General features: G+C 35.9%; 1 protein-coding gene across 2 annotated transcripts in view; it reads right to left on the bottom strand.

The window, feature by feature from the left end:
- Positions 1-13,771: 13,771 nt before the first annotated feature.
- RSRC1 (arginine and serine rich coiled-coil 1) overlaps positions 13,772-16,469 on the bottom strand; it is a 349,184-nt gene continuing 346,486 nt past the window's right edge. For both annotated transcript variants that reach the window (XM_016148824.2, XM_036219171.1), the window contains exons 9-10: positions 14,755-14,907; positions 13,772-14,114 (exon numbers count right to left, since the gene is read on the bottom strand). In XM_016148824.2, the coding sequence (XP_016004310.1) occupies positions 14,022-14,114; positions 14,755-14,907 (246 nt within the window). In that variant the 3' untranslated portion in view covers positions 13,772-14,021. The remainder of the gene's footprint in view (positions 14,115-14,754; positions 14,908-16,469) is intronic.

The following is a 16,469-nucleotide window of genomic DNA, read 5'->3' as shown; positions in this document are numbered from 1 at the left end:
CAGGTTATATTAATGTTTTTTTTAGCGACGAAACTCACTTTCCATAGTTTGAGTAGAGCCATGTGCAATTGATGAAAATCCACAGCTAAAGCCTGACTAGTTTTTTTGTTTACTTTTAAACTGAGGTATAATGTAAATATATAAGACAAAGTCCACTAATCTTAAGTGTATGGCTTAATACATTTTTATATACAAATAAATTTATGTCAACATCACCCAGGTGAAGATATAAAGCATTTCCAAAATACCCCAGAAACATTCCCCCAGGCTTCCTTCCAGTCCATCTCTCTCAAAAGTGACGGGTATTCTGAGATTTGCTTCTTTCGCTTAATATTATATCTGTAAAATTCATTCATATTGTTGCATGTAGCAGTTTATTTCTTTTCATTTCTGCGTATTATTTTATTGTATTAATTTACCACAAGTAATTTATTGATCTACTCTTGACAGATTTTTTGTTTTATTTTTATTTTTGTTTTTTAAGATTAAAGCTGCTACGACCATTCTTGTATATGTCTTGATTAGCTTTTAAAATCAATTTAACATTCAGCTATTTTAACGTCTTTCTTGTCAGTGAGATTTAGAATACTTTTTCTGCAGACAATTTTATGAGGAGGATTTTCCTATTGAGTCAACACTTTGATGTTTGTCACTGTCTATACTTCTTTTGTGTATAGAAGAAACACTTTGTTGCTTCTTTAAAAAAAAATGAAAAAAGTTTTAGAATCATAGTCTAAAACAAGTTGAATAGTAGAAAGCATTCTTTAAGAAATACTGCTGAGGTCATCTGTCTCAGGAACTGTTTAATGTGACTGGCTAAAGCATTAATTTAAAAGTTATTTTTAAATCTTTGATAATATTTGGAGAGAATTCAAGCTGAGGGTGGATGTCCCACTGTGAAGGCAATCATTTGAGAAGTCTGTCCAGGGAATGAGAAAATTATTTGGAAAACATTAAGAACTTAAAATGCCTTTATCCCTTTGTCATATGGTTAGATGCTTTTACTATTTGAAATGGTAGGGGAAAATCTGCTTCCATCTTAGAAGAGTTGTTTTTAATTTCAAGGGCATGCAAATTTTAATACTATCTGGGACATATCTTTTGGGGTAACAAAGGGGTAACAGAGAGTTCATAATGAGTGGCTCCAAGCTATCCCTGGTTTCCTTTGAATTCTTTTCTCTTTCAGACCCAGAAACTCCCTAAGGATACAGTCTCCAGGAGGCTAATAGTCCTGAATGGCACTGGCAGCCTGTTGGGAGAAACTGAGACAGCCCAGGCCTGGGGTTGCTGCTTGGCAGGAGAATGCTGTGATCTGCTGAGTGTTCTTAATAATACAAGCTAAAACGTACTATGTGCTAGGCACATTGATTCACAACAGTTCCATTACTATTTTATGGAAGTAAACACAGGCTTTAGAGACTTAAGTATTTTGTCTAAGGACATATTGCTAGGAAATAGAAGAGTTGGGACTGGAAGCCAGGCTGTCTGGCTGTACAATCTGGGCTCTTAATCAATACACCTGGTATGACTCCCGCTTCCCCACTGTACACAGGAGATCAGTTGTCTCCTCTAGCTCCCACTGAGGTGGGGCTTTACTTAGAGCTGGAGTCAAGAACACAACCACCAATAAGGGCCACACAAGTCATAAAGATGAGGGAAGTGGGATAGGTTGATGATAAAAATTGATAAAACAAACAAACAATTCATTGCATTTCCACTGTGTGCCAGGCACTGCTCTAAGGGTTTTACATGTTTTAACTCCCTAGTTCCCCCAAATAATCTAATGAGATAGACACTATTATTATGCTCATTTTATAGGAGAGGCAGCTAAGGGGCAGAGAAGAGAAACCGTTGCTCAGGGTGGCACATGCAGGAGTGGAACCCCAGGAGTCGGGCCCGAGAACCTGCACTCTTATCCCTGAGCTGTATGTTTGGACAGCCAAGGTTATGTACGGCCGAAGGCCCCTGGAAAGGCGGGCACAGTGGATCACCGGACACTTGACTTCGGCAGAGGGGCAACTACTATTCTGTTCCAGATGACTGCCCTGCAGAAAGCCATGCCTACTTGTGATATAGAATTTCACATATCTCCAAAAATTTTAAAGTGAGCAATTAATTAAAGACAATATATCTGAGCAGGCCAAACGAAACAAGCCCGTGGCTGGATGTGGCACACAAGCTTCGAGTCTGTGATCTAGTTACTGAGAGTGTGAGTTTTCATGGATACCTGAGCCCAGTAATTTCCACATCTTGCTTCTGAATGTAACTCAAAACTGTGTTGATGGCAAATCCTGTGCCGTGAGAGTTGAGAAGTGCCCTGACTCTGAACAGAAGGCCTTTGTGAGTGGACACCAGTCACCACCTCATCACCAGCTGTCCGTATCTTAAATTATCAGGGCCATGAGACAATACTTCTATTTTTGCGGGATAGATTACAAACTAATGTTTTCATCTGGTTTGCAAAAGCTTAGCACAAGTTTATCAGGTTCTGGGTATTATATATATCTGTCTAATTCTTTTCAGTCTTAAAGTAGGTCTAATATCATCTTGCCTGTGCTCTAAAATGCTTGCACTCCAATTTTTTATTTATTGAAGACTGTCCTCCCCATCTGGCTTTAGAAATATCAGACTCTAACAATGTATGTAATAAAATATCGAAAGCCTATTTAGCCCTATAAAAACAATGTAAACTATATGTGACTGGACGCTTCCAAGATTGTTTTTTTTCTCTTGATATTTGTCACTTGTTTACTTGCTACTTGCTTTGTCACTAGCCGGCATGGATAAGGGAGCCATAGGTGTTAAACAAAAAGCTTACTAGGCATCATTTTTAGAATTTCATTTCTTTTACTTCATTGTTTCCCCTTCAAACCTTTATATTTATATTGGCATGTACTCTAGGTTCTTAGGGAAAATGTTTAAGTGCTGTATTAGTTTCTTAAGGCTGCTATAACACTACCACAAACTGAGTGGTTTAAACTACAGAAATGTAGGCTCTTAGAACTCTGGAGATTAGAAGTCAAGTTGTCAACAGGGCCATGTTCCCTCTCAAGGCTCTGGGAGAAAATTCTTTCTTGCCTCTTCCTGGCTGATAATCCTTTATGTTCCCTGGCTTGTCCCTTTATCATTCTTATCTGTCTCCACCATCAGTCATCACATGGCCTTCCCCACTGTGTGTCTCTGAATCCAAATCGCCCTCTCTTTTAAGGATAGTAGTCACTGGATTTAGGGTGCATTCTAAACCAGTATGACCTCATCTTAACTTGATTACATCTGCAAGGATCCTATTTTCAAATAAGGTCATATTCACAAGTTCCAGGTGGACATGAATTTTTGGGGTACACTATTCAACTCACTGCATGCATCTATTAGCAACGTATACAAAAATAAGCAGAATAGGTACAGAACAAAATTCTCAAAATGAATCATTATACAAGGCTTGAAAGGTAAGCCAACAATCAGCTGGCAGGCTAGAAAGTGTATAAGTTTACCGAACTTTACAGTATGCACTTTCAATATTAAGCTCATTCCTTATCACTTCTTCCTACTTTTTCTACTCTCATTCTCTCCTTTGCCCTATTTTCTTCATTGATTTGTTGAAATTTCTCTTTTATCTTGTCATATTCTATAAATGTGTGCCTATAAAACACTTGATACTTTTCTGGAACAAAGAATGTTAGAAATAAATACAACAATAAAATAACCACTGTTAATTTGATGGTAGTGTTGAGATATTGGCCTCCATTTGAGAACAAACTCATTATGAGAGATGCCTTCTAACATGATAAAATGCCAGCGTAGCTCTCAGAGTGATGTCTCTAATTGCCTAGACCTTTTTACATTAGGCATCTGCATGAGTTATATCTCTTTTGTGAAGATAAAAAGGCTGCTGTAAGAAATCGCCCCAGTGCTGTGAAGGCTGTCAGACTGGAGGGCATCTCAAGTAAGATTAATGATGTCTATCTTAATATAAGAAAAGATTTAGCATAACCAAGATTATGGATTCTACAGAAACCTGCCAGCACTCATTTATTTGGAATAAATATTATTTTTAATTAAAGTCCTAAGGTGGGTTTTTCCTAAACTAATGAGATCTACAGTGATTTCCTTTAGGAATTAATTTTCTTTTTTAATTCTCAGTCATTTTGATGATTATAGTTCATTCAGTCTTATGCACGGCAGTCAGCTTTATAGGACATGCTGATTTTTAGCTAAAGGCACTAAATAACTGTATTTATTTTTACATGGAGCTCTCATTTTCTAATTATATTTATTATTTAACTCAAACACTTTTATAGATTTGTCTGTTCAACTTAGCTGTATTTGGTGAGTTGCCTTTATATGATAAGATCACTCATATGAGAATAAAGCTTCACTCTAAGTGAAATGACAGGGAATATAGAATCAGAAAATTATAGCATTACTATTTTTTAACTTTTAAAAAATCTATTTTGGTTCTTTGCTTGGCACTGTGCCAAGCAGTTTATATACATCAACTCTAATCCACACAGGAACTCTGCAAGAGAAGGATTACTACTTGTGTTTACTAGATCATGGAACAGAGGCTCAGGAGGTAGAGTAGAGGTTGAACTCTATAGCTTATATTCATAGAATAATGTCATGTAGGTTCTCTACTAATGGTGGCAATCACCCAGCTCTTAGCAGAACTCCAATAAACATGTATTTATGGGTACGTGGTTCAACCAGATTTGCAGTGACTCAATAGGGTTGGTGTTCTGGTCACTACTGCTGTGTAACAAACCATTCAAATCTTTGTGGTATGAAAGAACCATTTTATAATGCTCATAGATTCTGTGCCTAATGGTTTTTGACAGGGAAATAAAGATGGCTTATCTTCAGGGCCTCAGCTAGGATGACTCTGTGGCTGGAGGAGTCACATGCTAGTTGTTGACTGGAACCTCAGTTGGGACTGTCAACCAGAACAGCAAAATGCAGAGTCTCCGTATTGCCTGGGTTTTCTTACAACATGGCAGTCCCTGAGTAGTTGGTCATCTTATATGGCAGCTCAGAGATCCAGGGATGAATATCTCAAGAGAATTAGGCATAAAACTTTTGTGAACTAGCCTTGGAAGTTATGTGCCACTTCTGATGCATTCTGTTGGTTATACTCAAGACACTAAGACTGATCCAGATTCAAGGAAGGGGACATAGACGCCACCTCTCAATGGGAGAAGTATCAATGAATTTACAGATATGTTTTGTGGGTAACACATACTCTATTACATACTGTTACTCATGGCTTACATGTTGGAGTTGGGGTTCTTATCTATATCCCGTGTTGAACCCTGCCCCTTCCTGCCAGCTAACTTGTTTCTCGAAATATAAATATAATAGAGGCAGACACACCTCTACTACTAACTGGGGCTTCTGCTCCTAATTTCTAGCTGATCTGCTACTTTGATATTGGCAGACTCCTTTTCAACCTTTTCTCCTAAGGACAGAGAGAGCTAGAATATGCCTCTCATTTACCTTAGATGGTTTTGCTTGGCTTTTCAGGAGCAAGAGCAGGCTGCAAAAATTCAAATTTATTGCTTCACCCACATGAGATCATGCACTTGGTTAAATCAATCTTCAGTAAATTAAAATACTTGTTGACAGGAAGACCCTGCTGGTGGAGACAGAAATCATTGATCAAAGGTTGGTTGACAAATGTAGAATTAGAATTGAATTGAGCATTTTCCATGTGCTTACAATGTAAGATCAATAAATGGCTTTTAAAATTACCTTTAAAGGAAAAAAAAGTTGAAAAAAGATGTGGGAATTACTTAAATGGAAGAGGAGGTGATTAGGGAGCAGAGTTAAGGCAATAATTAGGTGCCTCCTTCCCCCGGACCCTTACCCCAAGAGATCGCACCATTACGACATAAAGACAAGCTGAAACATTCATGCCAGATCTAAGTGTGATACATTCGGCATCAGAAAACCACTCTTAACTGGCTGGTATTGGCCTGCGACAACTGAGGAGCAATGGTGACTAGGAATTCTCAGGGGCTAAATGCCACTCACTCTGCTTAAAATGTGGGCGCATAAGAGCTATTGCTACTGCAGCTTAACACAACTTCGTGAAAAGGATGCTCATCTAGTAGCCTTCAGAGAGCTGAGAAAGAGAACATGCCACCCAGCAGTAGTCCATAAAACTGTTTTCTAAGTTAATAGAAATTTGAATGGGGTAGATGGGCTATGTAGCTAGCTTTCTTCAGGATTTTACCATATTTTTCAAGAACAGTCTTACGATTCATAATTTTCAGGATATTTTCTTCTATCATGAGCTAAAATAGATTTCCCAGTCTCTCTTGCAACATGGGAAGTCATTTTAAGTTCTAGCTGATGAGGTATAAACTTCTAAGCATCCTTTAATTTTAACTTCTGAGCCTTCTTAAAAGGGAGGGAGTACATCCTTCATGGCGCCTGGGAGGTGGGCAAGTGGAACGTGAACATGATGGGTACAGCTGCAGCAGCCATACTGAACCTGGAGATGGAAGCCACCTACTGAGGATGGTGGAACGAGAGCCTGGGGTCCTGACATATGACTTCACCATACTTGCTTTTAAATGTCTTTCCTTTGAGAGAGAAATAAACATATTTCTTATTAAGCCACCATTCATCATTGCTGCTGTTGTCATTGTTTGTGAAACTAAAACTAATTGGTATACTTACTTAATGCTAATTGATACACTGCTCTTGAAGATAAGTTTATCAGCTTTCATCTGGCACACTCCAGAGTTAAAGAAGGCATTACTTACAGAGGTGCGGGCAGGGTTAAAGGAGCCAGCCAGGGACTAGTAGCTGCAGGAAAATGTTCCAGCCTCTAGGTCTGAAGGGGCAGGAGGAGGGAGCTGTTACATAACATGGTGAGAGCTGTATCCTTGGGAAGGAGCCAGTCGACAAGAGTTGTGGCCTTAGGAAAGCAGCCACATGGAAACATGGCCCAGCAGAAGTACCGATACCCAAGACCTTCTCCTTCTTCCTTTGATTTCCTGCCATCACCTCCTATCACCTGAACCTAACCAGAAGCAGAGGGCAGGGGAAGCTGGGTGATACAGTCTGGGAAGGTCAGGCTCCTGGGATACTGCAAGGAATAAAAAGTAAAGAATGATTCTGGAGAAACAATGGAGAGAACTAGCTACATAGAACATGCCCTAATTATAGATGACTTTTTAGTTTTTTAGCAATTTTAAGATTAATAGCATCTTAATTTGCATGAAATTGTCTACTGTGAAAGTTTACTTATTGTTACTGTTATTTACTAGTTTATATGCAAAAGGTACATACCGTATGCCCTAGCAATTTCTCTTTTAGAAATCTGTGCAGTCATTAAAAAGAATGAGGCACCATTTAAAATGAGGCACCATTTAAAAGAATGATGCATACAGATGTACTGTTTTGGAAAGTTATTCACGGCAGATACCCAGGAAAAAAGTTGATTGCAAACCAATCTATTTTCATGGTCTGAAAACAGAGCCCATGTGTCAATGTCTCTACAGAGGTGCATTTGTTTAAATACAAGGCAAGGCTGGGAAGGACTGTAATATGGTCACCTGGTAGGGACAAACAAAGCAGCTGCAAAATAGGAGGGGCAGACATTTCTTTGCATTCAAAATTGGCTGCATATGGAGGACTTTCCTTTCCTTTCGTGTCTGCAGTATTTAAAACACACACACACACACACACACACACACAATGTAGAGCTATCACTTAAAAATCTTAATTCTTGATATAACTTTTAACTTGTGCAATCTTTTATCAGCATATTGCCAGTATTAAAAAAGGTTAGCAAATGAGATTTAATAAATTATACTGACCATTTTATAGCTGTCATGTTTAAATTATATTCTAGAAAAATCTATAAATAAATATTAAAAAAATGTTCAAGTACTTAGCAGAAAGATAATTAGTTTAGTAAAATGATGGCCATTTATATTTAATTTAAAAATTCCACATATGAACTGAAATCTAATATTCAAAATCCCATACATTTAAATTATATTCATTTTTTTAACCCCAAAAGTGAAAATACATCTCAAAGCCATGCTGCCATTGTTAGTAAAGGATAGAGTTTTTTGTCATAGATAATGGGAATTCAAAAGTAGGTTTTTCAAAAAATAAAAGTGTAACATTTTTATAACTCTTTCAAAGCTCTCTAAAGTACATGCAAATGGCTTTCAAAGGGATTTAGGAATTAATTGAACAATGTCTCCTGGGAATTACATTACACAGTTATGATAGCAAGATAAAAATACTTAGAAAGTGAAATGTTAAGGATCTCAAATAGAAACCAAGTCTCTGGTATTTTCTAGGCTGTGATAAATGCTAACCTATTAACCAATCACTTGTCACCCTCTTTTATTAATTATAAAGAAGGTAAGTTTAAAGTCTCTAAGCACCTCTGCTGAAAACAGTCATATGATCTTTGAAACACAAGTGTGATTGTAGGAGAACAAGTGTTAATGTAAAGACGGTTTTCTCCTTGAGGGTTCAAGTGTTTTTGATGGAATAGCTATTTAGTAACACAGGCCTTGGGGTGCTAATTATGCCCTATGGTAGGTACATATAAATTTTTGTAAATGAACTATTTCAAACATGGAGAAAGATATATTTATTGGAGATTATAATTTTGGATGACTTATCATTTTCACTTAATGTAATGAGACTGCAGCTGATTCAAATACATAGCATTTTTCAAAAGTATTTTTTCAAACTATTAATAAATAGTTATCGTACAAGTTATCTTCTCCAGGTCAATTATACTTACTAGAGTAGAAAGAGGAAAGAGAAATGCTACAATGAGGCTAAATAAATCCAATTACAGAATTTGTTTTAAAAATTCTGCCCAATCTTTAATATGGTCATTCAACCCATCGTGCTGGCATTTGGAAAACATTTATTTCCCAATTATTTATGCTTTCGATTCCATTTTAAGTTTATGACATAATTTTCATGGAACATGTTTAGGTAGACAGACTGTAGTTATGGATTTTATTCAATACATGGGATTCTAGCTGTTCATTTTTTAAAAAAATTTAGTAAGGGAGTCTGAACTATACTAGGTTTTTTACACTGTGGGATTTAAGCCTGAGTACCATGTTACAAGATGCTAATAAGAGAGGGTCAGTTCAGTTCATCACTCTGAGAACTGCAGCAGGATCATTTTGCCATTCCTTTTCAAGACCTAAAAATAAAATAGTACACTGTTGAGTTTAAAGTGTTGTCTTACCATATTGGTAGCCTTTATTTCTTAAAAAGTGACCTATAGCTTGCAGTGAGAGCAATCACAGGAGACAGCAAGTAGGTCCTGAATGACCACATCCACATCATTTGAAATATTATTTATACCAAACAACAACAACAACAACAACAACAACAAACAGAAAGAAAGTTGTGGCAAGAGCAGGACTAGTAAGTTCTTGCTTAAACTCTAGCCCCACTGTTGTTAGTCCTTAATGCAACAGAGAAGGCACTATGTACTCTGTACTTCCCCATGATATCTAAGACCCTTGTCAGCTCAGCTCGATTTGAAGATATAAATCAAAGAAACCAAACTAATTTGGTTATAAAACTCATATCTATCTATCTATCTATCTATCTATCTATCTATCTATCTATCTATCTATCATCATCATCTATCATCTATCATCTATCTTTATATACATATTATGATAAAATACGCACAATTACCACCTTAACCATTTTTAAGTGTACAGTTCAGTGGTACAAAACATTGACATTGCTGTGCAGCCATCACCACCATCCATCCCCATAACTCTTTTCATCTTGTAAAACTAAAACTCTATAGCTATTAAACAATTATTCCCCTTTATCCCCTCTTCCTAGCCTCTGGCAACCACAACTACACATTCATTGTCTTTATGATTTTGATTTTGAATCATAAAGTGTTTGCCCTTTTGTGATTATTTCACTTAGCATGATGTCCTCAAGGTTCATTCATGTTGTAGCATATTGTAGAAAGTCCTTCCTCAATAAGGAAGGATATTCCATTGTATGGATTCCATTTTACTTACCCATTCATCTGTCCATGGACACTGGGGTTGCTTCTGTTTTAGCTATTGTGGATAATGCTGCATTGAACATGGGTATAGAAATATCTCTTCAAGACCTTGCTTTCAATTATTTTGGGCATATACCCAGATACCAATTTAGTTTTGCACTGTCCAAATAGCTTGAGATTGTAAAAAAGACTGCTCATTTGAGAGGAAAAATCCATTCTTTTTTTCATTGAAAAATACTTATTGAAAGCCTTCTTTGTGTCATGTATGGGGATACAATAATAGCAAAAATAACTTGGAAATATATTATGATAGAATATTTTCTTAGATTTAGGAAAAAACTAACCAAATAGAGCTGAATATGTTGATCAATGTTCATTCCTGATAAAAGGTGAAGGTGATTTGAGAATTCACAAAGTGTTCTTTCTTACCTCCAGTTTTATTCATGTTCACCTGTAAAGACTCAGATGTTTTCTTATCAAGATGCTTTGTTTCTCCATTATTCCATAAGGGAGTTCCAAAGAGTAAGGTTAACATTTTAAAGGATGGCGCTTGAACATTTTCTACATAAAGCACTGCATCAATGGCCAAGAGCTGGTTTAAAATCTCTTCTGTAATACTCATAAGGAATGTTGGGGCTGGGAAAGGAGGGAAGGAAGGAGTAACATGGGTGCAGGACAGATCAATTCATCCAAGGTGTAGTGACCAAAAATGTCCCATGTCTTATTTCATTTCTAGCTTTTGTTGCTATCTTATTAGCTCACTTAAAGATTTTCACTGATGCTCAAACCAAAGGAAAACTGGAAAAGAATCTACCTGCAGGCAAGTGAACTATGTCTTTTAGTTCCATAATGATGCTTCCTATAACAGCACACAGTGGGAAAACAGAGCAGTCCATATAGCTGTGCAAGGCCTTACTGGCAGTTGTAATTCTTAAGAGCTATCTAAAGTCTTTTTTCAGTTACCATTGTATATCTTGGGTCATGTCATCTTGGTTGACAAGTAGTGGTGATACAAGACTGTTGATGCTAGTGGCCAAATGAAGGCTAGCTGATTCTCCATCTAAAAGACGAAATGAACAGAGAAGGCCAGAAGGTAACTGGGAACCTAAATTTTTTCCTGGATTTTTAATAAGATTAGAGGGCAGGGCCACTTAGGTCTTCTACTAAAGGGTCTCCTCTCTGGGTTAGAACCACTGACAATCCCAAGCCTTCTAGAGCAGCTATTAGGAAGATGGAACTGGATGGCTGTGAGCTTGTGCGACTTCAGGAACTTTGTCCTTTCAAATCTTTGTTCAGTTGTAATTTCTTCATTAAGTTTTCCTTAATTTTCTAACTTGGAGTAATTTCTCTTTTTTGCAACCATCCTCTCCTTTGCCACCAACTATTATATCTTTTATATCATAAACATGTTGGGGCTTCATACCTAAGTGTATCAAGGGCAGGATCCCCACTGGATTTACCATGGTATACCCAACTGCACTTATTGTGCCCAGCACAAGCTAGGTATTATAAAAAAGTGGGTAAATCTGACTGAAGAAGACCTGAGATTCCTCAAGTAAATAGATGGTAGGTAACTAACTATAGAGCAAGTAGAACTTCTTGTGGTCTTGGCAAGGAGGGAGATCAGGGAAAGCTGGGGACTGTTAGAATGGGGTCAATTGGCCATGGCAGTTCAAATGTACACATAAGGAGTACACTGATGTTGGGGTGTAGTTTTTTAAATCACTCTCCACGCAACTGTTTGCCCCATAGTTCATTGAGATGGCTGCCATGCCGAAATGTTACGTTGGCATAAGTAGTAAACTTTTTCTATGAAGGGCTTCCTTTTAGGTTATTTTAATCAACTGAAAAATCAAATTTGGCAGGTCCACTATTATTATGCCCATTCCACATGCTAGGATGCTGAAGCGATGTAAGTGAATAACTCAGAGTGTTCTGTCTTTATATCTTTAGGTACCTCCCTCCTCATAATTAGGGAATACCAGGAAAAAAGTGTTCTAACTCCATTTTCCCTGAGAATGTACTCATTTCAGAAATGAAAACCCAACTTGCATTATTAATACTCATCATTTAGTACAAAATGAACATTTCAAAAAACACTTTGAAGTTTCATGTAAGTCCAAATTGATATCATTAATCAAGTGACATAAAAGGTATTGTTTCATTTTATAGACTCATTATATTTGGATATTAAAGGCCAGGATGCATCATCTAGCCTGAGTTTGGTGAAGTTCATTTGATAATGTTTTATGAAGTCTTCCTCATTAAATTTGATTTGGCTTGTGTGGTAATGTAGTCTTCAACAGGAATTCAGGTAAATACACTTAATAATAAATGAAAACAAATCATATTGGAAATCAGGAAGAAGGGAAATAAACATTGAGTTCCTATAGAGACTAAAGTATAGTTAATTAAAAAAGTAACTTGATTCTTTATTTCTATGAAAAATTTAGTTTTAAGATACAAATCTACTGTAATTCAAATTTCCGTATTTGGGCTATTTGCCATAGAGGAATGCTAGTGTTAAACATAACTAAAGTGGATTATAATATTTTCAGTACTTTATAGATGAGGAACATCAGTTATACTGAGAAAAAAAATGCCCAGCCAGGTTCTCTGGAGAATCACTAGTAGCCCAAATGACAATCTATATTCTTGCCTAGATCACTAAAATATATTTTCCAAAAGGGTGGTAATACTTTTAATGTTTACAGCTTACACAAAGAAGGAAATACGAAATATTTCAAAAACCGTGATTCCTTTTTTAAGTCACTAAAACTTGTATATCTGTATTAAAAACCATATGAACCTGAGTTCATACTGGGCACTTATGGGAAAAAAGAACATCAGCATCTATTTAGAGTGTGAAAACATGTTTGTATGAAGAGAGTATTATCATCAGTCTATTTTCTGTGCCTTTGGCAATTAAGTGTAAGCTCTTTACTGTGTTAATTTTTAACAGGAAGTAGAATTTTAGTAGTTTCAGAAATAAAAAAAAAGATGGCATTAAAATGTCCTATAGATTGGTAAACCTATCCCAAGGACTCCTCATATTTATTTTGTGTTCTGAGGTACAGTCTTCATAGAGTAGGACAACAGACAAAATAGGAAAGGGAAATATTCATGTCAGCTATTAAAAACTAGTTTTGTAAGGCAAGGCCTAAATTCCTAATCTCTGGCATGTTTAGTATGGCATGCATAGCTGATTTTCATTCAGCTACTAGAGAAAGGTATTGTACAATGACAGATAACCTTATCAAAATGATAATTAGCTGGCTTTCTCTGCATGGAACAGCAGCTGGTTAAGACTGAAGTGAGAGCTCTTACCAGTATTCTCAGAAATGGTTCCTCATCATAGGTATTTGGCCAACTGGTTAGGTCTGGCATGAATATGTGATTTCTAAAAGAATGAGCTGGGATCTGCTAACATGTTTCAAAGGAGCGCTTAGTAAAAGCTAAATTCTAAGCAATAAACCATCATTTTATTTAATTTTCAAGATTTTTTTTCAGTGTTATCCCTTTAATATTAACATGCTCATTCTGTTACAGTGCTTTTTATTGTACCTAAAATTTTGCAGTAAGGTGAAATAAAAGATTCAAAAATAGTTTCACAACACATGGAAGATGAAATCTCATGTCTATAGCATATAGTTTGATCCTTATATATGCATGGTTAATCAAAATTGTCTTTAAATGACAACTTGATGTTTTTAAAACTGTACTCAGAAACACTACTATGTGCCATTTAACAATGATATTTCTAGAATTAGCTTTATTAACAGTATGACTTTTCATACATTCTTAAATTTTACACTAGTTTAATAGCCACAATGTTTAAGTTCAAACAACAAATATTCGAGCCCACATGAGAAACAAATGAAATGGGATTAACCTTTTATATCATCGGGTAATTTCTCTTTAAGAATAGAAAGGTAATTTGGGATTTGTCAACCTAAATTTCCAATGTTACTGTTAATTCAACCATATGTATTATTTAGGCCACAGGACTGCCCATTAGCCTTTCTTGTCGAAGAGCAATTAATCTCTTGAACCATTTTTCCTCAGCATCGCCTTTCTCAATAAATAACTGAAATAAGAAAAAGATAAAGAAAAAATGTTAATGTCTGCCAATAACTTGGATTTGATCTTACATGATACAGATCACATTTATAGAATATATCCTTCGGCACAAGATCTGGATACTGCTTAACTTTTGATGAACTTCTTAACTAAAGATCATCCGCTGGTAATTAATAACGTTCAGACAGTCTTGGAGTAAAAGGACAAATATCAACATCACTTGGTTAACAATTTTACACCTTCTTTTGTGAAGTTTATGTCCTACAATATTTCTGAGAGACAGTGAAATGACAGAAGACAGCAAAATATAATGTTAGTGACATGCTCATAGCCAATGAACCAACTAGAGCTGAGCCTGCATTAGATTTTTAGTGCTAGATTGAAAACAAAAGAAAATCTTCTTTTTACCTATTTTCTTAATGATAGAAAGAATACTTCTAGAAGTCAGGCAACATGAGTTGGACATACTATGTTCAAATACATGTAACAGCTCTAAAGGTTGGAGGCCAGCTACCTATTTTTAGTAAATCAGAACATATGAATCCATTTCATTCAATGGTCTTGTTTCCAGGACAAAAGGACAACAGTCTGAATTAATTTCAGTCAACTAGACTTCAGGTGACATTCTTAAGGTTTAAGGATCTTACATTTGGATGAGCTAGAGAATTGTCATCTTGGTACTTGATAGCAGTAGGGATGCTGCCGGGGTCTATTTCTTTTTCATTACTGGGTAGATCAGCAACTACTGATGCTGGTCCGGATGCTGCAGTTACATGTTTCACTTCACTAGGTTCCACTGACTGAAACATAAAACACCTATTATTAATCACATCACAATGTACAATCGGAACTTTAATAATATTTCTGATTTTGAATAATAATTGCTCGGTAGTCTCCCCTGAGATAATACTAATTACAAAAAGGCCCTACGTAGGTTACTGAATAAGAGATAATTATTCCTAAAACAAGCAAACAAATATAAAAACATTGGGAATATGTTTTCATATCTTATGATCAGCATAATTTTCTTAAGAAATTATACTTATTAGTATATAGTATTTAAAAATATATTTCATATATTTAAATTCTATTAATTAAATTAAACTTGCAACAAATCTTCAGCATTTAGTTGGCCTCTTTAGATATAAAAAGCAAATTCAAAGTTTTTTTTTTTTTAAGTCTTACTGAGATATAATTCACATTATTACAATTCATTTAGCTTTTAGTATATCCACAGAATTTTGTAACCATCACCGCAAGCATTTTTTGAACATTTTCATCATCCTTTCCAAAACCCTATACTCATTAGCAGTCACTGTTCGCCATTTCTCACCCACCCTCCTGCCCCTAGACAACCAATAACCTACTTTCTGTCTCTATAGATTTGTCTATCCTGGACATTTCATATACAAGGAATAATACAATGTGGTTTTCTGTTTTTTTTCGTTGTTGTTGTTTTTTTTTTTGTGACTGGCTTCTTTCATTTAGCATGATGTTTTCGAGGTTCATCCATGTTGTATAATGTATGAGTCAGTACTTCACTCCTCTTTATTGCTGAATAATATTCCATTGTACATATTATGTGCCAGGTACCACGTCAAGTACTGGGGACAAGAAGACTAACAAATCATCGTTCCTGCATAAAAGGAGCCAGCAGTGTGGTGCTAACTTGGGTTAATTCCAATATTTTGTTTCTGAGAAAGAAGGCCAGGGAAGTGGCTGTTTAGCAGCAAATTTTCAGGGATAATAAAATTAAAAAATCAAGACAATTGGGAGAATAATTCAACTTCTTAGCCTTTTTTTCCCCCTATAACTATTGGTTCCAGACCTACAGTTTTTCAATTTCCATTTTCTTTTGACTTATATACTTCTAAACATTCAGTTCTCTGAAATAGGACACAAGTTTCACTGAGAAAAACGCCTAGAAAATGAAATATGCATGAATGAGTTAGTCCTTTCTCAGAGTAACTTATCTTAGAATTAGAGATCCATCTATTTAATCAGTATTTAGTGAACACTACTAATTGCTAAGCACTGGGTCTACACAGGAAAAAAAAATAGTTATGGTTCCTGTCCCAACTGGAGATTACATTTTGCTAATGGGGCTGACAGATTACTAACAAATAAATACCAAAATAAATAATAATCACAAATTCTAACAAGTGACATAGAAAAGTTAAAGATATATTTGTTAAATTTGGTTTAGCAGTTTTATTCTTACATTTTGGAGCCAATAATTCCCACCTCACCCAGATCGCAAACATTTCTATGGTCCCCAACATACTAAGCCTAGAAGGCTCACAGTCCTAATGATGTTATATCTACCCTTTATAACAGTAAGGATATGAGGATGTATAACAGT

This window comes from Rousettus aegyptiacus, unplaced genomic scaffold, assembly GCF_014176215.1.
Source record: "Rousettus aegyptiacus isolate mRouAeg1 unplaced genomic scaffold, mRouAeg1.p scaffold_m13_p_4, whole genome shotgun sequence".
Classification (NCBI taxonomy): Eukaryota; Metazoa; Chordata; class Mammalia; order Chiroptera; family Pteropodidae; genus Rousettus; species Rousettus aegyptiacus.
This window is presented reverse-complemented; position numbering and strand designations above follow the sequence as displayed.